Source organism: Protopterus annectens, chromosome 6.part0, assembly GCF_019279795.1.
Source record: "Protopterus annectens isolate FY-2018-M chromosome 6.part0, PAN1.0, whole genome shotgun sequence".
NCBI lineage: Eukaryota > Metazoa > Chordata > Ceratodontiformes > Protopteridae > Protopterus > Protopterus annectens.
In genome coordinates, this window is record NC_056737.1 from 1,576,141,360 (window position 1) to 1,576,168,192 (window position 26,833).

At 41.4% G+C, this 26,833-nt stretch overlaps 1 protein-coding gene across 1 annotated transcript in view; it reads left to right on the forward strand.

The window, feature by feature from the left end:
- The window catches only part of IQCB1 (IQ motif containing B1), a 1,943,919-nt gene that overhangs the window by 590,218 nt on the left and 1,326,868 nt on the right, over nt 1-26,833 (forward strand). Inside the window, exon 7 of the mRNA XM_044075021.1 lies at nt 23,542-23,714. Within this exon, the coding sequence (XP_043930956.1) occupies nt 23,542-23,714 (173 nt within the window). The remainder of the gene's footprint in view (nt 1-23,541; nt 23,715-26,833) is intronic.

Below are 26,833 nucleotides of genomic sequence, written 5' to 3' on the forward strand. Positions count from 1 at the left end.
AGTTAGATCAGCTCAGCTCAAGCATCATGACAGTTTGGGCACTTGGAAGGTGCCCTGAAGATTAGGAAGCTGTCTGGCTGTTATATCCTTGGCTGGATAGTACCAATATAGCTAAGATTACTGCAGCAGTGATCATTCAAGCATCTACTGTTATGGTATGTTTACTTACACAACTGTAATTTCTGTTAAATACTGCCAAGATATACTGATATAGCATCATTACTACAGACTTTTACTGTTTAACGAATTACCTCTTCCTGTCAGCATAGCTAAGTATATACTGGACTCGATGAATTACCTCTTCCTGTCAGCATAGCTAAGTATATACTGGACTCAAATGACAATATAGCATTGTAATCTTTGATTCCCCTCATTATCCATTTTGGGTCATGGAGTAACTGGAGGCTGTCTTTGCACTCATTGAGAGCAATGCAGAGAAACTTATCCAGGTTAGAAAGCCAGTTTGTTGCATGACTCATATGGCATGCACACCAGTGGGCATTTTGGAGGATCACCATTTTATTTTTAAAATGTCTTTAGGATGTGTAAGAAAACTGGAGGATTCAGCAAAACACCCTTATGACACAAGAAGACACAGAAGATACCACAACTGAAAGCTGAACTGGAGAACCAAGCTCTTTAAGGCAGCAATTCATAATCACTGCACCAGGATGTTGCATAGACTTCAGATAAATCATTTTAAAGTAATAGTCCTATAAACCTCACTTTTCTAGAAATTTCTGAAATACTTCCGAACAGATATGCTCAGCATTGGTTAGGAACCTTTGCAATTTGTAGTTAGCAGAGTTATCGGACACTGTTATTATCACTGCATGCATTACAACAACACATTCATTTATTGTGTAGCAATGAATTTGTCTTCCATATGATTGTAAATGCTTGTAATGAGAATGATTGTTTTAGTAATTAAATTTCTGATTTAGAACTCATTTATTAAATAGACGTCAGCCCCCCAGCCCTTTTTTTAGTAACCTAGTTTTCTCTCTTTTCCCTGCTCTGTCCAAAGAATTTGATACCATATCCCATGAAAAGCTCCTTTCAGAACTTGCCACTTCTTCCTCCCTCTCCTGTTTCCACAGTTATCTATTCAGTCACCTGCAGGCAGTTAAATGGCAGCACAATCCCTCACCATTTCTACCAAGGGTCAGCACTTGGCACTCTCTTATATATTTTTTATTTTATTTATTTATTTCACATTTGTTAACTGGGTTAGTCCAACTGAGTTTGCAAACAAACCCAATTTCAGTGGAGACCCGAGGGGAAAAGCCCCAGCAAACATAAGTAAAGATAAAGTGACAATATACAAATATTAAACAACAATCACAGTACAAAATAATTATAAAAAAGAAAAGGTTATTAACTAATTACATTACACTGATAGTAAGCAACCCGTTTTCAGTGGAGACCCAAAGGGAAAGAGCCCCAGCAAAGATAGACATACAGGACAAAAACTATTAAAAATAACAATGCAAATACGAAATTAATTATAAAGAGAAAAACAAAAGAAAAAATTATGAACATTAAGGGTTGCACTGATAGCAGTGGTCTAAATTTACTATATATAAGAGTAAAAACAAAAGGATAATTGTTCAAAAGAAGGAAAATGTACATACATTGATAGGAAATGGGGGAAAAATAGTATGGAGAATGGGAGGGGGAGAGAAAGGAGAGGGCTATAGTAGGGCTTTAGTGGTAGAGCTGAGGGTTTAGGAGGTTAGTTTAAGCAGAAGTTACTAACAGAGAAAGAAAGTTAGAAGATGCAACAGGTTATACAATAGGACAGACTAAGACTACATGTGGTCAAGGCAACTGCATAATTTCAAGTTTAGTAGGTGGGATTTAAGCTCCTTTTTAAAACAGGAAAATGAAAGGTTGGATCTAATATGGAGAGGGAGTTTGTTCCAATTTAGGGAAACAGAATGTTTGTAAAGTAGTTTTCCAATATTCCTTTTGGGTCTATAAACTGAGAGAAGATGCTGATCAGCACTTCTTAGAGGCTGGGGGGAGAGTAGAGAGTAACATGGGAGGCGAGAGCACTGCAGGCAGAGGGGTTGTTGAGTATGGAAAAGGTAGTGTGGAGTTGTGATTGTAGGAGAAGATGTGGAAATTCCAGCCACTGAGGCTTGTATAGTGAGAGGCAGTGATGCAATGAGAGTGGTTGGTTTAGAATAAATATGGCAATTTTGTTGTATGTTTGTTCCAGTTTCTGCACTGAGATAGTTTGGATATTGGTAAGGATGGGGGAAGTATATAGAAGACTAGGTAAGAGAAATGCCTGCAAGAGTGTGTTTAGTGGCAGTAGTGAGGACATTTGTGTTTTTATAAAGTATTACAAGTTTTTGATGTTTTTTTTTTTTTGATGGCCAGTTGTAGCAAGTCAAATTTTAGTCGGTCATCAATTATTATCCCAAGGAGTTTGGTGTGTGAGGCAGGGGTGGTAGTGGTGCCATCTAGGGAGGAAAGAGGAAAGTTGGATTTAAGGTGAGAGAGTGTATGAGGTAGGAAGAGAAGGAGGTGAGTTTTCTTCAGGTTAAAGGTTAGTTGATTATTTCTGAGCCATTTTTCAACAGAGATAAAATAATTCTTTGTTAGTGTGTATAGTTCAGCGATAGTATTGGAGATAGATAAGAGAGTAGAGTCATCTGCGTATTGTATTACAGAAGAGAGACTGCAGGATGACTGCAGATTGTTGGCAAAAATGTTGAAAAGGAGAGGTCCAAGTATGGAGCCTTGGGGTACTCCTGTTTGAACAGCAAGGAAGGGTGAGAAAGCCTGCTGCCATGTGACAGTTTATTTTCTGCCAGTAAGGTAGGATTGGAACCAGCCAAGGGAGTTGATAGTACTCCAGAATTTTTGGGGTCATTTTGGTGAGAGCTTTGAAATTTAGTGAAATATTGGCGTTTATCCAAAATAATACTTTTTTTACACAATTTCTGATTTGCTTATAACCTTGGAGAAAGGTGTGAGACTTAGTGGTTTGCTATTTTTTCCATAGAGCATCTCTTTCATGCATCGAACCATGAGTAGCTTTGGAGAGCTAGGGTGCAAAATTAGATTTGATTCTGATTTTGCGAGTTGGGACATATTCATAAATAAACTGTATAGCTCTGCTGATCTTGCCACTTTTATACAGTATGCCAATGACTCAGTCCTTATCTGCTCTGCCCCATCTGTAACAAAATTAAAGATCATCACCCAGCACTACTTTACTGCCACTGAATTCTAGCTTAAAAACTCTGACTTGCTACTCAGTCCCAAAATAACAAAACCGATATTTACCACAAAGCAATACTTGAACCAGAAACACATTTTGTATTACCTTATATAATAACATTGAAATAGAAACTGTTCAGCAGACTAAACAGCTTGGAGTCATAACCAGCAACAACCTCAAGTTTGATCATCATGTACTTTGTTTCATCAAGAAAACTCTTCAAAACTTGGCTTCCTCTGTAAGGTCATGCAGTACCTGATAGATAACTGCTAAGATTTCCTTAGCCTCACCCTACCTCCTTCCTTCACTGCTGTATACTTTCCTCATTCTCACAAGCATCAGCACTACCTATAAAACTAAACTGGCCTCTTGCTACTACAAAGTAGCTAAGTTTGCAATCAGCCTCACTAACAAAACACATCCCTGTGTTGTACTGAAACAAACTGGCTCAGACTCCCACATCAACATACCTGCACACACCCAATCACTGCCCATAATCTTCTGTATTCTACATATAAATGTCCAGCATTACAGAACATTCTGCTGTACTCTTGTCCTACTGGAGACATTCACAATAGCAACAAACTCTTGCTATGTATCAATAAATCAATAAATCATTCAGCACTGCTGGAGAGTATGTTTACTTCCACTATGTGTCAGACCTCTGGAATGAAATCCATGCATAGTTAAAATAAACAGGTAAGGTTAACAGATTCAAAACCATACTTAAATACCACCAGAACCAAAGCTGGCTGTGCTGTTTGTATTCACCATGCCAAGTCTTCTCTCAAGGTAGCTGTTAATAACAGCCCTAATGACAAAGATCACTAATGGCTCTGGTAAAACCACCTTACATCCAACAACCCTTTGTACCTCAAGACTGAGTCAAAGGATGAATAAGTACATAAACTATAGCAGAGATGCGAGGAGATGGGTGTCCCTAGCATGAACATATTTAAGAAAATTGAAGAATAAAATCTATTAAACTTAGAATTAAAAGCAGCAATAATAAACAGTCCAAAACTTCAGATGTTAATTCATCTCTATAGTTCTGAAGGCTCAGCTTTTGTCCACCATCTGGACTTCATCAGATCAACTTTTCAAGGCAATATAGTATAACACAGACCATTAGAAAAGCTCAGGCTTTTACTCCACGTTATTTGTGGTGCCCAGAAAGGACTAAACTTAGAAGTGTGTACGTGAAATCTTATCCAAGATAAAAAAATTCAGGGTGGTGATACTGAAGACAATTTCAACCTTCACTGAAAGGGCAAATTTATGGCAGCCCTTGATATGGTTTTCATATCTGCACATTCCCCTGTGACTGGTTTACAAAAAATTGATGAGGCTGAAGTAGTTATTCTCATTGTCACCTTGCTGCTTTTCCCCTCAGATCTGTCACAGTCCCAACAGTTTTTACCAGCATTTGTATCCACTAGCCAGAAACAGAGCAGTATCATCCTTTATCTAGATGACTTTTGGTAATAGCACAACTATAAGTTCAGCTAGTACAGCAGATCTGCATCACCTTCAGAGCATTCCAGTTTTTGGGAATCACTGTCTGAAAAACTGATGTGATTGTGGGGCATGTTAACCAAACATTTTCTGGCCATAGAGGAGCAAACAGACTAATGTTTGCTTTTATCTTTCTGTGTTTAATAGAAAACCTAAAATTAAAGGAACTGCACAAATGTAGCATGTCCATGATTTTATTTTACTGTGAAAGTGCTGGAGTCCCATGCCCTGCTGCATGGGAAAGATGAGCAATGTAGATGATAATGACTGTTCAGGTGAGAACCAAAATATACCTTTGGAAAACCCATGAAATAACGCCAACAGTCCATATCACAATCAAAAACTACTGTTCAAAACTAACCAAAATGTTAAAATACTGAATCCAAACATTTCAGAATCTAAAATATTTAAACCATGTTACTAGAACCTAGTAACAACTACACATTTTAAATGGAAAGTAAACCAGGTACTAATTTTAATATATTTCAGCTTTTTATTTCTGACTCCCCTCCTCCAAAAACAAATCATGTTCTTAAACTGAGGTTGCATAATGTCTGTGAAAAGGAAATATGTTAGTAACTCATTGTCGCCTCACAGTCAGAAGCTGTCCGGTTCTATTCTCAGCTAGAGCGTCTTCTGTGTGGAGACATGCGTGAATGGGCATACCTTTGTTGAAGGTTGTGCGTCAGGGCTGGTAACTCGGCACATAAAAATCAACTACCAATCATTATCGGACCGGAGTACCGCTGTGGCGACCCCTAACCGGGAAAAGCCGAAAAGACACAACATTGTAGACAGAGTATGGGGGTGTACATTCCCCTCTGTAAAATCTGTTTTAATTATAATTTTGAATCAGTTCTTCAATAAGAAATGTTTGTGAGTTAATCAAAGTTATTTGCATAATATCATTGTTCATGCTTTCTCTTGAGGTTGGTACTTAGTGTGGGACTTTGTTTAGGGTGAGTCAAGTATTGTGAACTTTATAGGGTTCACATGCTGATTATTTCTCCCAGAATTTTCTTTAGCTCCATTATAGTAGTTTTCAGTGGAATATAACTATACGCCAGTGTAATCCTCCTCCTACTACAGATCTACCATGATTGTCTTTTTTCCTCTTCTGTTACTATTGGAACTCTTCTTGCAGTTAATATAAGTACTCATCTCTTCCTTTGTCCCAGGAATTCCACTGAATAACCATCCTGAAAACCTTTCTTTATCAAATTTGCATGTTCAGTTCTTTCCAAGTGTGTCTCCTGTAGCATAGCTGTTTGCACCCTACATTTTTTAATATAGTCCACTACTCTTTCTTTTTTGTATTTACCTGTGAAGCATTACAGAAAGAATATATCCTTGAGGAACTATTTTTCCTACCTTTTATGTGTAACAGCTTTTTTGTTAAATGTCTAGTTCCAGTTTTTGCGTTACATGCATGCACTGTTTGGCAGATTAATTTTTTATACAATTGTTTCTTGTCATCTCCATTTGAGCCTATGTTACAGCTTGCAGAACTTTTTGTTTTATTGAAAACCCTCAAACAAAAATACACACACACACACCTGATACCCCCAAAGCCTACTAACTTAATAATAACACACAAAACTATATACTTTTTCAGATATTGAAGTTGTACCCTCCTAATAGGAACAAGAGTTTTAAACTGACAGCCATACACACAGACTTGAGCTAAACAGAAAGACAGATTATCCATGCTAATTGGCATGGTAAAGCCTGTGATTCTGTTAAGTGCTGTCTGGTTTTACCTTATCTTTATAGCTCTCCCAATTCTGAAAACACTTGAATGCTTTCAGAAAACATTTTTTAAAGCCATTTCTTTTTATGAGTTTGTCTGATAGTGACACGAGAACAAGATACTGGACAGTTTTCTGGAAAAAGACCTTATACTATGCAGCATTTTTCATTTACTTGCTTTCTGTTAAAACTTGTTGTTATATAAAGCTAATGGCTTTAACTCAGTCATTCCCTCTATGCAAGAACGAAAAAAAGCACACTAATTTTCCTTTTATCTGCTCGTTTAACTAGATCCTGTTTTTTTACATTGCTTGCCTACATTTTTAAAAACTGAACAAGGAGAAAGTGAAGAAGGGAGAAAGAAACAAAGAACAAACAAAAGCACTGATTTACATTAGTATCCTCATTACACTTAAAAATAACTGAAAAAACTTTACTTTATAACATGCAAAGAAAATCATGCACCATTTAAATAATACTGTTAAGAAAAAAAATGTTATATACAGTTAACCCTCTCCTTCCTTTTCCCCTCTCCTGAGTATATTTCTGAACATTAATGACATGAAATAGGGGGTCTATATTAGAACATCGAAGTGTCAGAACTTCAAATGTTCTAATATCGAACCCAATTCAGCAATTGCTGACAACATCAAACATTCAGAACCTGAAACACATACACACAACACAAGCACGCCAAACAAACAGCAATCCACACACACATACACCTAAAATCTTACATCTAACTCTACACTAAACTGTACATACACCGCTAACTATCCACTTACCTTAACCCAAACTCACCAGTGCCCTAACCCTAACTCACCTACCTCACCCTAACCCTCACATCCACACAATCGCACACTTACCTGACCCGCTCCCTAATCCTAACTCACCTAACCTGCCCTAACCCTCACGTCCACACAATCGCACACTTACCTGAACCTGACACGTAAAGTTCCACCACAGCGCTGAAAATAGCGAAGCGACAGAAACGGACAACCAAATTCTTTCCCTGGGAAAAAAATTTGTTTTTCTGCAGCTTCACTATTTTCAGCGTTCGCTGAATAGGGTTCAATCTTAGAACATTCGATGTTTTGAAAAATCGATGTTCTAATATAGACCTGCAATAAGGCATATGCTTTAGAGTCCCCTACAAGTTTAACAAAGGCCAAACAAGTCCAGTATTTCTAGATTTTCTTGTTCTGTCCTGTTTCACAGATATTAATTACTGCTTTGTAATCCCACATTTGGCACTTTCCAAGTTAGTAATTTTAGCCTCCAAATGTTAATGACACGAAGTAGGGCATATGCTTTAGAGTCCCCTACAAGTTTAACAAAGTCCAGTATATTTTCTTGTTCTATTCCAGTTCATCTCCATCTCTCAAACCCTTTTAGTCAGCTCCTGTGTTTTTTTTTCCTTCTCTCAAGCATTTTGTGTTGAAACACTGGGAAAGGATTTACTGGCACAGTCCCTCTATGGTCTTTATTAACAGAAGAACAAGAAGCAGAAACTCCTTCTGTTTCACAGCTCACTTTTTGTTGGACAAACTTTTGTATTTCTTCCTTAGCATGTACGTCATCAAAAAATAGGTTTGTTCCTCCAGGGAAAAATATTTTGAAGATAGCTGGGTGCAGCAATTTGAATCTCATGGCTGCTTCTCAACAATCCCAGTATAATGGAATAAATTAATGCCTCTTCTGCCTTGTGTGCAATGAGCAGTCATTCTTCACAAACACTTTATGGTTTCCCAGTTTTAATTCTTTGTTCTTCTGCCACAGTTTTGTCAGAATCAACTCTTTCTGCTGGTAAGATTGCATTTTTAGTATTAAAGGTCTAGGTTGTTTTCTAATAGCCAGATTTGGAGCGTACACACAATGTGCCCTTTCAGTTGACAATTCCTGTTGTAGAATACCAGTCCAGTTGTTTGTTTGTGCTTTCATGACGTTAATACAGTCTGTTCCTTCCAGCTCCTCAGGTACCGCAGAAAATCTCAGGATGTTCATCGTGTTTCACTGTTGCAGTCATTACACTTGGGTTATCCTGCTGGCAGGTGACCCGCAGTCGGCCCGAGTTCCAAAGTCTTGGTCTGGCGTCGGTTGCTGTTGCCTCTTCCATGATGTCAGTGCACCAGGGGTATAAAAGTTACAACCAACTCCATTTTCTTCAGTCTTTCTTGCCGCGCGGTGCCCAAAGAAAAGCAGTTCGCAAGTGCCGGCCGACTCCTGAGATTTTCAAAATTGAATTTCAGAACCGAAGTCTTCAATAAAGCTAAGTACCCCATTGGAGAAACTTTTTCTTGCTCCAAACCAATGTCAGTAAAAGTTAATAATTGTATTTTTTGTGGGAAGCAAATACCTCATAAGGACTTTCACTCTTACTGCATTCCTTGCCTAGGCCCTGACCACGACGTTACTAGTTGTCGGTTTTGTGCTAGATTCAATAAACCACTATTAAACGTCGGTTTGATTTTGCTTTACATTATTTTGGATGAAGATTTAATTACATAATGCCGTCAGAACCACCGATGACCGGAATGTATAAAAAACGCAAAGACAAAGAAAAAGGCATCTGAGGTCCAAAACCGACGACGAAGCCTCTTCTAGGCCATTCGCCGGTTCTCAGTGAGGCACTTTCGCAGCCCCTGACACCCGCTACCTCAGAGCCACAGGCCGTAACCGACAGCCACGTGGAGACACCGAGGCCTGTGGAAACTCAAGGTATTGGGCCTATGGAAACTATACCCTCAGATGGGTCCAGAGCAGCTGAGCAGGCACCGGCTTCTGAGGGTGTTTTTAGACCTTCACAGCTTACAATTAAAGCTATTACAGCAGCAAAGGCAAAGTCAAAAACACCATTAAATACAAGGAAACAAGTGCAGCATTCTCCACAGTCATCCATACCAAAGAAACAGATGCTTAAAATGGTCGAAGACCTTATTACTTTAATCAGGGGCTTCCATCCCCATCCTGACAAAAGGCCTAGGCAAGACACTGATTATGATTCCTCTGATCAGGTTTCCATTTCCTCTGATTCTTCTTCTGACCAGGGCTATTCTCTCCCTCCCTATGAGGACTCTGATACTGAAGTGTCCATTCCTTTAGGCTCACCGCCCGAGGATTACTCTTTTGGGGAAACCCTGCACACCATGAGGGAGCATATCCATTGGGAGAGTCAGGATTACTCAGAATCCAAGAAAAGGCTCAGATATTTCCTTTTATTGCCTCAGCACAGGCCCCTGGCTATCCTCCCTGTGCTTGATATTGTAGATGATGTTTTTTCTGAATCCAGTCTGTCTCTAGATTCTTTACCCCCTGCACCAGTAAAGCCAGACAGGTACTACAGGGTCCCTGAGTCTCATAAAGTTCTTTACAAAAACCCCGCTGCAGACCCAGAAACAATTTCTCAGGGTACTAAAGGGGTTAAAGCTTCCACTGCCAGAAATCCTGTCCCCTCAGATAGGGATTCCAGAGCTCTGGACAGATGGGGGAAAAAAGTTTACACTTCTGCCACTTTAGCTGTAAGAGCTTTAAACTGTCAGTTTCACATGCTTAAATATCAGCAGTATCTCATGTCATTGTTAAAGCAGAAAATGGTTACAAATATAGAAAGTCCTGACAGTAAAGAAATGCAGGATTCATTGCATGCAGTTGAACAAGTGGGAAAGCATACTCTGCAGTGTGGTTTTGATTCATTAGAGGCTTCTTGTAGAGCCGCAGTTACAGGCTCAGTTATCCAAAGACATGCTTGGTTGAAAGAACAAAGTTTACCTGACCATGTTAAAATAAAATTATTGGATGCTCCTCTACAGCATGATACTTTGTTTGGTGTTAAGGCAGAAGAGGTGTTAAAGAAAATGGAGGATAAAGCAAAGTCAATGCAAACTGTGAAAGATTTCTTACAGTTTCAACCACCTAGATTTAGCAGAAACTGGCCTTCAAAAAATTGGTCCTTTCCAGTGTCAGACAGGCCACAAAGAGGCAGATACAGACGCCCAAGAGGCAGATCTCAGCCCCAAGGCTCTTACAGACCTAAACAATGGGGTGCTTCAGCCCCCAAAGGAGGAAGGAGGATAAGACAAATCACAACCTTATAGGAAACCATCACAATGACTTCCCTCTGCAAATGCCAAGCTCTTACCAGTTGACAGCACCCCTAGGGGGAAAGCTAGCACTTTTCTCAAACAATTGGCACATGATCACCCAAGACCAATGGGTGCTGAATATAGTTTCTCAGGGGTACAGGTTCCACTTCCACACGCTTCCAAAACCAAAAGGTATGCCAAACCTGCCACAAAACCAATGGGCAGAGGCACAAAACCAGATTGCTGCTCTTATGGATATGGGAACTATTAAAAAGTTCCACAAGAAGAACAGGGCCAAGGATTTTGCTCATGACTTTTCTTAGTACCCAGAAAAGACAAAGCCTGGCGACCAATACTGGACCTGTCAATCCTAAATACTTTCCTGGATGTTCCAAAATTCAAAATGTTAAAACTACAACAGCTTCTGCCCATGCTGGGCAAGGAGGCTTGGCTAGTTACTTTGGATCTCAAGGAGGCATACCTGCACGTCCCAATCAGACAATCGTGCAGAAGATACCTCAGATTTATAGCAGGCTCAATGCATTACCAATTCTCTGCACTGCCCTTTGGCTTATCTACTGTGCCCAGCGTCTTCACAAAATGCCTGGCACCAGTAATTGCATTTTGCAGACAAAAAGGAATTCAAATATATCCCTACTTGGACGACTGCCTTATTCAAGCAGAGAGCAAGGACATTCTTCTAAAGCACCTAAGTTTGTACAAAGATTGCTATTTTGCCTAGGGTACACAGTAAATGAAAAGAAATCAAAACTAGTGCCCTCTCAAGAGATAATATTCCTGGGTGCAAGATAAATACAACTGCCCAGATGGCTTATCTCACGCCAGACAAACAAAGGCAACTGACTCATTACTTTCAAATGATGGAAACAAAGACCCAGCTCCCTGCAAGAAAAATTCTGCAGGCCCTGGGTTTCATGGCATCTTGCATTCTACTAATTCCATATGCAAGACTGCATATGAGGAAACTACAGTGGTATCTAAAAAGTGTTTAGACTCAGCATTGTCACAGCCTAGAGGCAATCATAACCTTGATTCCATGCCTACAACAGGAGTTTTGATGGTGGTCCCAGGCCTGTCACCACAACAAGGGACAGCCTTTCACCTTACCTACAGCCAGGCAGACAATAACAACGGATGCATCGGATTTTTCCTGGGGAGAACATATGGCAGGAAAATGGATTCAGGGCACGTGGCCCAAGGAACAAATGCATCTTCACATCAATCAAAAAGAGATGCTAGCTGTACAGAATGCCCTGACAGCCTTCAAGGACCTAATACATCCAGGACAACTATTAATAAAGACAGACAATACCACAGTTATGTGGTACATAAGCAAGGGGGCACACATTCCTACCCCCCTATGCAGACAAGCCATGACTTTGTGGAGCACAGCACAGACCTACCAGGTACATCTGCAAGCACAATTCCTGCCAGGAACAAAAAAATACACTGGCACACGAACTGAGCAGAAATCTCATGGATCCTCACGAATGGAAGCTAAATCCACAAGTATTCAACATGATAACAAGGGAATGGGGACGCCCAGACATGGATCTTTTTGCCTCCCTTCACAATTGCCAAATACAGAAATTTTGCACAAGGACTTATCACTCTCAAGCATGGAAAGTGGATGCTCTATCATTCAGCTGGAAAAACCTGACAGTCTATGCCTACCCTCCGATGCTTCTTCTCACAAAGGTGCTTCTAAAAGTCAGACAAGAGAAGCCAAAAATTATCCTGATTGCACCAGACTGGCCACACCAGCACTGGTACCCAATCCTAAAGACTTTGTCCCAAGGCCCACCCTGGCCTCTACCTCAAATCCCTCATCTTCTGACACAGCAAAACAATCAGATTCTGCACAGTCAACTCAAAACCTTAAACCTGGCAGCATGGCAGATAATGTAGCCACTCAGACTGCACCTCTCTCTAAAGCTGTTATGGATGTAATTTTGGAAGCCAGGAGACCCAGCACTAGGAAATCTTATGCAGAAAAATGGAAGAGATTCTGTGCTTGGAACCAGGCACAAGGGCTCGACCCACTGGTCCCTAATATTACCTCAGATTTTGCAATACCTGACTGAGATGTTGGACAAAGGCCTATCTTTTTCATCTATTAAAATCCATGCCTCTGCCATTTCAGCTCATTACAATACGGATCCTCCTATTTTTTCACATCCTCTACTACGACAGTACCTAAGAGGGGCAAAGAATATAAGACCCCCTAGGAGAGTACCAGTACCTACTTGGGACCTCCATTTTGTTTTAGAAAAACTAACACCGCCTCCATTTGAACCAGCCCTAAAATTCTTGTCATGTAAAACTGCTCTGCTCCTAGCAATAACTTCAGCAAGAAGAGTCTCAGAGTTACAGGCATTGATGGCTGTTGAACCTTTCCTCATTTTTCATCAAGACAGGGTTTCTCTTAGGACAAACCCAACATTCATGCCAAAAGTGGTCTCCAGTGTGGCCTTAAACCAAACCATTCATTTGCCTACTTTCTACCCAAATCCCCAGAATAAAGGGGAAAGACTTCTGCACGCTTTGGATATACACAGGCAGCTACGATTTTACTTGGACAAAACAAAAGCTTTCAGAAAAACTGAGCAACTGTTTGTAGCATATGCTGCAGGATCACAAGGAAAACCTGTTACAAAGCAGACAATCTCCAAATGGATAGGACACTGCATCTGCTTCTGTTATGCACAACATGACAAATCTGTGCCTAAGGGCATTAGGCCTCATTCTACCAGAACAGCAGCCACTTCAGCAGCTTTCCTCAGAGGGGTACCAACCAAAGACATATTAGAAGCTGCAACCTGGAGCTCAGTGTACACTTTTACCAAGCACTGCCACCTACCTCTCTACTCCAAATCCAGAGCAGGCTTTGCCACTGCAGTTTTGCAGGGCTTGTTAGCCTTGCCAAATCCAATCTAGACCCAGCCACACAACCTCAGCTTTGGGATTCTACCCAAGTGTAAGGACTGCAACAGTGAAACACGATGAACATAGTACAGTTGTGTACCTACCATAAATGTAGATGTTCGAGTGTATTCACTGTTGCAGTCCAGGTTACCCACCCACCATCTCCCTCTTTGCTGGTACTATTCTGTACTTCTCAACTCTATACAACCTATGTGGTGTATTTGCTTGTAGATGAAGGAAATGTTTATAGTAATATATGCATGGTTGTTTGGCATATTTTTATCTTTTCAGCCTTCCTATCTGGAGGCATCTGACATCTGGGGCAAGAAAAACTGAAGAAAATGGCGTCGGTTGCAACTTTTATACCCCTGGCGCACTGACGTCAGGGAAGAGATGACAGCAACCGACGCCGGACCAAGACTTTGGAACTCGGGCCAACTGCGGGTCACCTGCGAACAGGATAACCCAAGTGTAATGACTGCAACAGTGAGTACACTCGAACATCTACATTTATGGTAGGTACACAACTGTACTTTTTCTCTATGTACTTTGATTCTGTTATGTTTTGAAACATCTCTTCTTGTACAATCAAATATTCAGCCAGCCTTTACTTCATTTCTTCAATTTTACCTTTGAGCTTTGCAGTTTTATCTGAGTATCTGTTTAAAGCTTCTTTCATTTTTCCAGTGTTTTAATGTTTGATTTGATATACTCCATCAGTGTTTCATTTATTTTAGTCAGGTATGCATGCAATTGCTTAATACTTTGCTCAAGGTTACTGGAAATCCTGTCTGGAGCCCTCACTTCTTTTTCCCAGTCAGTGTTTTTTCGTCACCTTTTGTAGCTGATTTTCCTTTGAGTCCTGTGTATTTCTTTTTTTCCTGACATCCAGGCAGTGCACTTACTACACTGGTTTTGACATTTACTCAGAAATCCAGGTCCAGTGGCCCGCTCTGTTAGGTTTCTGTTTTCACATTGGGAGAAACAGAATTACGCTGATGTCCTTCTATTCCTATGTTGCAGTATTCTTGATGTGGGATTTCCTGCCTTCATGTATGTCGACTCCTCTACAAAAGCTTCAGCTTGGCTGTTGAAGCTGCATGGGATGTCACACGTAGGGCCATAAACCAGGGACCCTATGTGTGAAGTCTGCACGCACAATCCTCAGAACTTTACAACCGCAGATGACTTTGCATTGTATGATCGCTCTCCAGACGTCGGATCGACCATAAATAAGTAACCCGTTGGGGTTTTTGCATTTCTAATATTTTACCGATCTTTCGCATTGCTTAGGCTTGGTTGTTGTAGCTTTCAGCTGATGTCAGATAAAAAAGGAAAGTGCCAGTGCAGGCACCAAATTCCCCATAAGGACGCCCATGACAAATGCATTTTCTGCTTAGGGCAGGAACACGACCATAATGCCTGCCCTATTTGGAAATCTTTTGTGCCTAATACCTTACATAGCCGTCTGGCAGCTTTAAACCGTTACTTAGAAAACCAGTGCCTCAAACAGCTGGCTCTCAGGATGGATCCTGCTTCAGAGGCCACCCAAGAACCTCCGCGTTAGAAGGCCAAGATGCCTAGGCCTTCATCACCTGCCACTTCACACCCAGACGCCCTGCCAACTATTGATATAGGAGTTGAGGAGCCTTCGGCGGATCCGTCGGCTCCATCGACCTCCCTCTCGGAGGCCGCTGCACAGCCAACGTTCGGCACATCCACAGAGCTTTCTCAGACACAGACACCTGTCCATGTCGAGGGGGAACCAGATTTCGGGGTTCCTTCAACCGGCATCCAGACCTCAGATACAACTGCTGCCAAACCCAGCTCTAGACTGACTCCAACCAAAAAGAAGCAGAAAACTAAGCATATTTCGCCTGCTTCTGAAGCCCCTCCAGACTGGGAGGCCTTCACCTCCTCTGTTATGCAGGCCTTTATGGCCCTTAGGCCTTCTGCCTCACCCACAACTACATTACCTCTGCTACACCTTAGGCATACCTCTGCTTCTTCTATTCCTATGGCTCCCCTCTCTGAGAAAGAAGAACATGAATCTACCTACTCTTCCTTGGATTAATCCATCTCTTATGCATCCCAAATTGCTTCTCCCAAGGAATATTACTCTCCTGAGGAGGATTCTGTGGAAGGGGATTCTCCACCTGAAGACATTACATTTGGTGAAACCATCACCAAAATGAAAGACTACTTCAAATGGGATACTTCCCAAATGACAGAAACACAATAAAGATATTTTGAACTGCTGCAAGTGGAGTCCCCCTCCCCTTCGGCTGTTCCCCCCATTCTTCCTGCATACTTGGATGCCTTTAGTGCAGCCTATAGAACTCCTGACTCACAGCCCCCCTGTACCTAAGTGCCCAGACTGCTTCTACAAGGTGCCAGAGGAACAAAAATTCCTCATAAAGCCACCTTTAGCAGACCCAGCAGTGATTGCTACTGCCCCTGATAAACAGTATAGGTCACTACCTTCTGCCTCTCTATTGCCAACGAATAAAGATAGCAAATCCATGGATAGGATAGGCAAGAAGGTGTACACTTCCTCTACTTTGGCCTTCAGGGCCATTAACTATTAAACACACATGACCAAGTAAGCCCTGGACTTAGTATCCCAAGCCATCTCTATGTTGGCTTCAATTCCGGACAGTCCCATTAAAACGGATATCTCCTCCAAATTATCCTTAGTACTACAAGTGGATAGACACTGTATAAGAAGGAGCTACGATGCTGCAGAAGCTTCTGCTTGCTCTGCAGCATCAGCATCTGTCCTTAGCAGATATTCCTGGCTTAGACTACAAAATCTGCCAGAGGACTTCAAGTCCAAAATCTTGGATGTTCCCCTGGATCACAACTTCCTCTTTGAAAAGCAATCTGAAGACCTATTTAAGAATCTGCAAGAAAAAAGCAAAGAGTTGCAGGATATTAAACATCTCCTGGTATCCCCTATACCCAAATTTTACAGGAACTACCCGGCTAAGACTATCTTTGTTAGGCGTAACCCACATTCTGCTGCCTCTTCCTCCAAAACCAGAAGAAGAACTAGAAGACATTCCTCATCCAGGCCCACTGGCCCACCTCCTCAGTCTAGACAACCCTTTCAAGACAGGGGAGGTCTCAATAATGCGTGACTGCCTTGCTCATCTGCCCCTCTCTGCTCCCCTACCCACTGTTTCCCCTTCTGTCAGAAAATCACCACAGACTAATGGGTATTAACCATTATTCAAAAAGGATACTTTCTATCCTGGAAACAAATTCCCTCTTGGAAATGCATTCCATTTCCCCAAAAAAAACAATGTCATCTCCTTCCACAAATTCCGTCAGACCTGCAACATCAAGGCACAATAGACCCTGTTCCCACAGGCCAAGAAGGAAAGGGATTCTACTCCCATCTGTTCCTGGTCCTTCAAAAGGACAGTCCTCTGGAGACCCATTTTGGATCTCTCCTTCCTAAACCTTTACCTGCAGGTGCCATTCTTCAAAATGCTGTCACTTCTCACTCTTGCCCCTCATGCCCTCAAATGCTTTCATGGTCACCTTGGACCTAAAAGATGCTTACCTGCACATTCCCATCAGGACCTCACACAGATATTTCCTGTGTTTCTCTGGCCCATCCTCACACTTCCAATTTACAGCTTTGCCCTTTGGCTTATCCACTACCCCAAGAGTGTTTACAAAGTGCCTAGCCCCAGCCATTGCCTTCTGCAGAACCCAAGGAATCCAGATTTGCCCATATCTGGATGGCATCCTTATCCTGGCACAGTCAGAAGATTCCCTCTTAAGACATCTACACTTCACTATGTCCCTTCTACAAAGCCTAGGGTTCACCCCAAACCTCAAGAAATCCTCCCTGAACCCAGACAAGGACAAGATATTCCTAGGTTGTAGAATCAATACAGATCGAATGAAAGCCTTTCTCCCGCAGGACAAGGTTCTGTCTCTGGCTTCCCACTTCCAGGAAATCTTGTCCTCCCAGACAGTCCCTGAAAGGCAATTCCTTTGACTCCTGGGATTGATGGCAGCAACCATTCCCGTGCTACCATTGGCCAGAATGCATATGCAAAAACTGCACTGGTACCTCAAAAATATCTGGTCACAACACCAGAATCACTTGGAACAAGTTATTCCCCTTCTTTCCTGTTTAAAGAAGGAAATATTTTGGTGGATCCAATAAGTACAACTAAACCCAGGCCTTCCACTGCAGCCCCCTCAACCCACACAAATATTGCATACAGATGCCTCAGACTCATGTTGGGGAGCCACCTTGCACTCTTACAGAATCCAAGACCAGTGGCAACCTCCCATGAAAACCAAACACATCAGTGTAAAGGAGATGACAGCAGTTCTTTTAGCTCTGCAAACCTTCCTACCCCTACTGCTACCAGGTCCTCTTCTAATAGTGACTGACAATACCACTCTAATGTGGTACATCAACAAACAGGGAGGTACCAAGGCATGCCATTTGTGCAGGCTAACCCTACTAATTTGGGACCTAGCATCCGAGCATAACATATCCCTGCAAGACAGCTACATTCCTTCACAGGACAACAAACAAGCAGACCTCCTGATCAGAAATCCTCTCTACAACACGAATGGATGCTGGACAGGACGGTCTTCCCAGACATAGTCCACAGGTGGGGCACTCTACAAGTAGACCTGTTTGCCTCCCCCCAGAACAGGCAGCTGCAGACCTTCTGCACAAAGACTTACTCCCCCCAAGCCTGGAGAGTAGACGCCTTCAGTTTCAACTGGTTGGGAAAGTTCCTGTATGCCCCCCCCCTTCTCTCTGATTCAGAAAGTCCTTCTAAAAATCAGGAAGGACAAACCAAAAATCTTGCTAGTGACTCCCTACTAGCCAAGGCAGCACTGGTTCCCCCTTCTATACAATTTAGCCAAGGGCAATCACTGCAAGTTACCCCTCAAGGTGGACCTGTTGACACAAGACAAAGGAACTCTCCTACACCCATGCTTGCAAATGCTATCTCTGCCTCTGTGGATGATAAATTACTAACCCCATTTAGACACCACTATTCAGAGGACGTGCTATCAGTCCTGAGGGAGGCCAGGAAACCCAGTACTAGAAAATCATACCTTGCTAAATGGAAAGATTTACTCAGTGGTGTCTGGGACAGGATAGGGACCCCCCAGTCCTCTCATATATGTGTCAACTTATTAAGGGTGGACTTTCCTATTCAGCAGTGAAAGTGCCCCTGTCCGCATTATCAGCCTGCTTTCCTCTATATCCTCCCTTGTTAGCCAGGTTACATGTGAAACTCTTCCTTAAAGGCATCTTACACATCAGACCACCTAAGAAGCCTATCCCTCCTCCATGGGACCTGAACTTCATCCTGGAAAAACTCACCCAGCCCCCCTTCGAACCGGTTAATATAGCCTCTTTACAGTTTTGTACTTGGAAAACAGTACTGTTAGTGGCTATTACCTCTGCCAGAAGGGTTTCCGAGCTACAAGCCTTAATGGCATGCTCACCATACACCATTTTTCATAGGGACAGGGTCACTCTGAGAACTAATCCTTCCTTCATGCCCAAGGTAGTCATTGACTTATCTCTAAATCAATCCATTCACCTATCCAGTTTTTTCCCCTCTCCCACTAACCAAGGAGAGAGGATACTCCACTCCCTAGATGTCCACAGGCATCTGAGATTTTACCCTGACAAGACTAAAGACATTAGGAAATCCAAACAACTCTTTGTAGCTTTCCACCCAGGGAATTGGGCAAGGCAGTCACCAAACAGACCATTGCATCCTGGATTAGAAAGGCATTCGGTTTCTGCTACTCACACTACAGAAAAAAACTCCAGTTGGGGTTAAGGCACACTCCACAAGAGCAGTGGCCACTTCCAAGGCCTTCCAAAAAGACATGGACACAGCTTCCATTATGGAAGCAGCTACATGATCCACTATACACACTTTCACCAAACATTAAAAACTGGACCAAATTTCCAAAGCACGCGCAGGATTTGCCAGGGCAATCCTACAAGGCTTTGTGGAATCATCTTCTACATCCACCACCCTTTCATCAAACTAAGCTGTGGTACTCTCCCACACCAAGAATACTGCAACATAGAAATAGAAGGACATAGAATAGTTTTGTAAAATCTTATCATAACCATAAATGTCCTTCTCTTCCATGTTGCAGTATTCCTTCCCACCCACCATTCCTCCTCTCAGGCTCTACCAGTCTAACTGCTCCCTGATGCCTCTCTTCATTACAGAAGAAACCCAGGGTCCTTATACATGTCACCTTTGGCAGCCTATCTTGTTGGGCCATCTACTTTACCTGCTTAGCTTCAAGTTCTGAGGATTGTGCTTGCAGATGTCACATTTAAGGTCCCTGATTTATGGACCTATGTGTGACATCCCATGCAGCTGCAACAGCCAAGCTGAAGCTTTTGTATAGGAGCTGACGGGTTGGGTCGCCTGAAGGCAGGAAATTCCACACCAAGAATACTGTAACATGGAAGCGAAGGACATCTATGGTTATGGTAAGATTTTACACAACTATTCTTTACTCATTGTGCAGCCATCTTGGAAGTCACCACAGTGTATGTCTTGAAAAGTTTGAAGAACCATGGAATCCTAGGTTTGTGCAATAAAGTTTTGGACTACCCGAATAAGACATCACACTTTTTACATCCTGTCCTTTTTTTTTATTTCTCTAGCTAGATTTTGGGTTAATGATCTTGTAAATGTCAAAAGCACAGTGACCAGTATTCAGATTGCCCAATATGAGTTGGTCAATTAATGGAACAGAGAAACTCTTTGGTCTTGAGACACAATAAAGCTGCACAGAGAAACACCTCATTAGCATTTCATTACCATATCTCTGAATCGAACACTGCACTATCAGACCTGATTGCACTGCTGTTCTCCCTACCAGCCCATGCATCACAGTACAGTGGCATATTTCTGTGCATACATAGACCCATACACCCAACCCCCAATGGACAAGACAGACTGCTGGACATTCACACATGCGCGCACACACACACACACACACACACACACACACACACACACACACACACACACACACACACACACACAGTTAGTGTCTCCTGGCCCCCTCCCACAGTGTGACCACCCACCTAGACACTGAGACACGTGCACACGCACATCTATTCAGCACCATCCATGCACCTGCAGACACATTCACACAAACTACTTGCGTCAGAAGTGGAAAGCTTCACTATTCCCTTGCAGAAGGATAATGATATCCAGGATGCAGAATCCTACACCAAGGCACTTTATATACATCTTCAGGATTGCATGGACCATGCTGTCCCAAATAAAACCAAGACTTCTACCTCAAGCAATAAGAAACAAGTCTGGTGGACCCCAGCCATAAGCAAACTATACAATAAAAGGAGGAGACTTGTACAGAAAAAGGTCAAATCTCAAGTAGAAAAATCTTCCCTGATCAGCTTTAGTAAGAAATTGAGGGCCCTCATCAAGTCAACTAAAGCCAATTTTGAAAAGAAAGTTGCCAAGAATGCCAACGATAACCATAAGACCTTCTATGGTTACATCAAAAACCTAAATGGCAACGCTTAGGTCTGTTCTGAGCTAGTACAAAATGGAACAAAATACACTGACCCCACTGACATTGCCAACATCTTGGCTGACAGGTTCCGTGCAGATTTCTCCCCCCCCTCACCACCTACAGGGCCTGTTACTATTCCAGGGGATTGTGTAACTCTAATTATTACTGATATGTTGGTTAATAAGGCTCTATCTAAAGCTAAAATTACTGCCTCCATGGGACCAGATTGTGTCCCGGGCTTTGTCATATGCGAGCTCCAAAATTAATTAACCCTGCATCTGAATACCCTGTTCAGTCTCAGCCTCTCAACAGGATATGTGCCCATAGAATGGCACACAGCAACAGTGGTTCCGCTGCACAAGGGTGGGCCCACAGCCGACCCTGGGAACTACTGACCAATAAGCCTGACCAGTCTGATCTGTAAGGCAATGGAGCGAATCATTATGGAACTCATAAATGGAGAGATTGGGAACCACCAAACACTTGACCCCACACAGTTCGGCTTCGTCAAGGGCAGATCATGCCTCCTGAACCTGGTGGACTTCTTTGAGACAGTTACTCAGGCTATACACATATATAGGAGGTACACACGGCTTACCTTGACCTTGCTAAAGCATTTGACACCATTTCCCATTCGGGTATTATTGATAAACTCACCAACCTGGGCATAAACCCTTACGTCACAAGATGGATCGCAAACTAGCTCTCAGACAGATCCCACAAAGTAAAAGTAGCGGGATCTATGTCCAAATCCAGACCAGTAACGAGTGGTGTGCCTCTAGAGTCTGTCCTGGGGCCCCTCCTGTTTGGATTATACTTCTCAGAAGTACAGGCAAGCACTGAAGGGCTGTGGCTGACCAAGTTTGCGGACGACTGCAAACTGGGTGCTATAATAGAGTCTCTGGCCGACATGGATATCCTCCAGAAGGGCCTTAATGAGATTGATGCATGGTGTCAAAGCCATGATCTCAAGCTAAATGCTAAAAAATGCGTAGTAATCCCGTTTGGAAAAAACAGAGTACCCGCAAACTACCACATAGGAGGTAACCCCCAGAAATCTGTAGTAGTAATAAGGGATCTATGGACCCAAGTAGATAGTCAGCTTTCCTTTGATAACCATGTTGCCAAGGTGGTTAGAAAATCCTTCTATGTGACCCATCTGATCACGAAAGGGTTTGCATCAAGATCTAAGGATGTAGTGGTGCCCCTCTACTCTTCCCTCATAAGACCCATTGGTTGAGTACAATGCACCAATTGGAATGTACCTGGCTAGGCATCTCCAGCAGCTGGAGAGACCACAGAGGTACCTCACTAAGAGGATTACTGGCCTCAAACAGTTGCTCTATGCAACACGATCAAAAAACTAAGGCTTTTCTCTGTTGCATACCGCCTTCTCAGAGGCAATCTCTGTCTAACATACAGAGCCATGTACAACCCAGAACTGTTGAACATGCTCCATCTTAGCAAAACCAAATCTACTCGAGCTACACGCTCTAGGGATATAAACCTCAGCACACAAATGAATAGAGCATGCTGGAGGGATAGAGTCCCTTCACAAAGACTTCCCTTGCTATGGAACAAGATCCTGATCTACATAAGACAGAGCCCCTCACTATCACTCTTCAAGAGGAACCTTGACGAGTGGATGGGTAACAGAAAGTTCACACCAGGGATCATACCAACAGCTCTACTAGATAGAGGCCAAGGGTACTAGCTGCTAGATCAAGGGTCTAGGGAACTAACGAAAGGGGCGGTGAATACCGCACAACGTGGCTGGGCTAATATATGCCTTTGGGTAGATAGCCCAGTACCTACCTATGAATAGACACACAAAGTCACACCTCTACTGTACTTAACTGTATCATGACTACTTCCATAGGAGTGAATAGGTGAACACCATCAAAAGACAGCATTTACTTTTTCCTTCTAAAGTAAAAATAAACTTGGTAGAGCGATTCTCTGAACCACTCTGCCAAGTCATTTGGGATATGTAAACATTTTTAGGAAAAATGTGGGTGGGCAGCATTAGCCACTCTTCCATTCCATCGTACTGCTGCATTAACATGTGGCATCCCCAGTGAGACTGCTTTCCCTGATATGGCCCCTTCAAGGGGAAAACCATAGCAGTAGAGAGATCTCTAAAATGGGAAGGCTTATGAAGATACAGAACTCTTCCAAGATAATACTTCTGCATCGTAATAAACATTTTTGAATCCCATGGAGTGTTTTCAGCTCAGGAAATGCCATTTGTGTTTCTTCATGTTTATTTAATGTCTGTTTACTTTTAAGCCACTAAGTAGCATTAATTAGTATTTTTATCATACCTTTAAAAACATTTCTGTTTAGATGGAAGAATCAGGTCTGTTTTAGACTACATTGCCACATAATACTCTAATTCTAATCTGAACTGTGTAATTTGTTTACTTACTTTATGTCTTCCAGCTCAATTTTCACAAATCTCGATGAAAAGACAATTTGCTCCATACTGGATGAGCTTGTATACAAACTTTCTTCTACTTCAAATCCTGTTATTGGCAGTACTGCTACAAAATTGCTGCTGCTGATGGCCGAATCACACCCTCCTGTTGTACAGATCTTATGTACCTCTTATAAAGGTAATTGTGATGAATTTAGGCTATTTTATATGTTGAGTAAACATTTTCACTAATGATTGTTGCAGTTTTGAATGGTAAATGTTTCCTTAAAATGTAAAAAAATTAGTATACAACACAGCATTCATTTTATTGTTGCAAATGACATACTGGCATAATTTCTAAATTTATAAGCATTCTGGAGTATAAGCTGTTTGGCGATTGTAGATGTCATATTAACTTATTTGTTTTCAGAATCTTACAGGGAGCTCAGCATAATGCAGAAAGTCACAGAACACTGTTGAAAACAGAAAGTGCTTATTTTCTTTTTTTAATTTTTGGCTTGTGGGATACATGTGTTTCTTTGCTGAGAGTCAAGTGATAGTGAAATTCAGTGATCGCATCTAGCTGATTCCTGGTTTAGTTGCATAGTAAAAGTTATTTTTAGTGAGATGTAGAACATTAAGGGTAGTGAAGTCCCCCTCTCCAGATTGCGTAATGTCAGAGGTAGATTATTTAGAGAGATGGGGCGTAGGGGGTGCTGGTGGACTTATCTCCTTTAAAATATCTTTTTTGGTGTAAAAGTACTTGGTCTGGTAGATATGAAATTTAGAATTTTTTCAGGGTATCTTTGGGAGGCCATAAAAGTTTAGCTTGATGTACCCAGGTCACCTATGAGAAGTTACAGGGATTTCCAGAATAATCTAGTAGTTCTGAAATAATGGCTTTTATGGGCTCTTTAAGGTATGAAGCTTTTGCAGTATTGACTGCTATCCCCAGAGCTTTATTTATTTATTTGTAGGATACTTACCCAGATGTATCTGAGGAGTGAGTTTTCCAAGATTCCCAGGCTTTCTCACTTTGCCTTAATATAGATTTGAAGTTTGGTAATCCATACATCTGATGGCCCCTCACTCATCATTGTTTAAGATGAAAAACTTTGTGAAGATTGGAGTTCAGTTAATGGAATCCAACTCTATGATTAGTGTGATCTTCACAGAGTCAGGAATTGCACTTCTAGATGTTAATATTGGTAGAGCTATCCTAGCTTAAAAAAACATGCTGTAATATAAAAGGACAGAGTTCACTAAGGACATTTATTTATTTATTTAAATAAAAATAAAAAATAAAATATTGGCAGAGCTATCCTAGCTTAAAAAAACATGCTGTAATATAAAAGGACAGTGTTCACTAAGGACATCCTAGTTCAAAACAATATTACACTATTACATATAGAAAAGACAAATCTTTTAAGCAATTTTTGAAAGTAGGACCTTTTTAAACAATCAAAGTAGGAGAGGCACCTTTAAATGTGGACATTGCCCCCCAGTGTAAGTATATAGTTGAGACTGATTATTTTAAAATAAGGAACAAGCTGTATAAAATAGAGGGGCATTATTATTGCAGTAGCACTCAAGTAGTTTATTTGGCTCAGTGTAAGAAATGTCCATCATGTTATGTACCTCCTGTAGACTTAGGAATTGTGTATATAAACACAGTCTTGACATTAGAAAGCAAAAAACTACCAACACCTTGTATAGGCATATTTGTGTTCTTCCTACACATATCTTTGGTTTCATGGTGATTCAGCAAGTTAAAAAGGATGTACAAGGTAAAATTATTGATGAACATTTGTCTGAACAAGAATTAAAATGGCAAATTTGTTTGGATGCTACTTCAGCACTAGGTTTAGATGACAGATATTCTTTAGCACCGGTTTTAAAACTTAAGAATTATATAACATAATGGATTTTTTACATAATGTTTTTTTTTTTTTTTATATAATGGATATTTTAGTTAGTCATGTGATTTTTAACCTGATTCCCATAGATTCTAGTGGACTATTTAAATAGTAGTGTTGTGTTTTTACATTGTTCTGGTGAAGTTCCTGGGAAAGGAATGAAAGTGCTAAACCTAGTGTGTTGACTCAATAAATAAATGGTGTTTGGACAGCGAGTGGACTTCCATGTCATGGTTTATATTTCCAAGTTCGTTTTTACTGGTTTTGTATTAAGATTGGGGTTCAGTTAATGGAATCCAAATCTATGATTAGTGTGGTCTTCACAGAGTCAGGAGTTGCACTTCTAGATGTTAATATTAGTAGAACTATTCTAGCTAAAAAACATGCTGTAGTATAAAAGGACAGTGCTCACTAAGGACATCCTAGTTTAAAACAATAGAAAAATGCTGTAATATAAAAGGGCAATGCTTACTAAGGACATTGTATTACACCTGTATATGGATATGCATATTAGACAGTTGTGAGCTGACATGTACCAAAGTGCTTTATTGAAGGGAACTCTGTATCTGGATGGAGCATGTACAAGCTAGGATGAACCAAGAGAGAATCATCTTTCGAGCTTATATTTGTTGATGCCTAGCCAGTTTAGGTTTGATCCCCTAACAGAGTTAGTTTACTTGAGGACTGCCAGTAAGCATTCTTCCATGAATGATTGATGGGGGTATGTAATGTGTTGCCAGAAAGAATTTACTTTTACAGCCCAGTGAGAATTTATTGATTCATAGGTGTATACTAGGCTAACGACCACTAGGGCCCTTAAAAGCCTAGCTGTACAACCCAAATGTGACCCACAAATATGATTTATATGGGGAGATTTACTGACTGCTTCCTTCCATTAGAGACATAGGAGCCAGACCAGGGTTTAATTTCCTGTTACCCTTCCATTGGTCCAAGCTGTTGCTCTTAAATAGGGATAGGGAGCAACTCTGCTTCACATGGATGGGGAACATGTTACAGAGAATGGGAATTCTCTGAGAAACACATCTGTCTCTCCAGCAGGTCCTGTTTATATTGCAAGCAATATTTGGGTCTTTTGATTTAGTAGTTCTGATGCTGTTTTGCAGATGTGCAAAACATTCATCAAAACAGGGTCCAGGTATGCCTTATATGACAGTCAAAGATCACCTCTCAGAAGTCTCTGTGATACTGAGTAAAGAGACAGGACTTTGAGGTGATCAGCATAGGACATTGTGTTTACTTCTTGGTATTATTTTTGTAAGGAACCTTTGTGGGCATTTCAGTTGTTGCATGTGTCTGGTCAGGTACATACTAAAGTGGGCATTATATGCTATGATGGGCTTGATGAGGGCCGAGTACAGTGGTATGATGACCTTCCTGGATC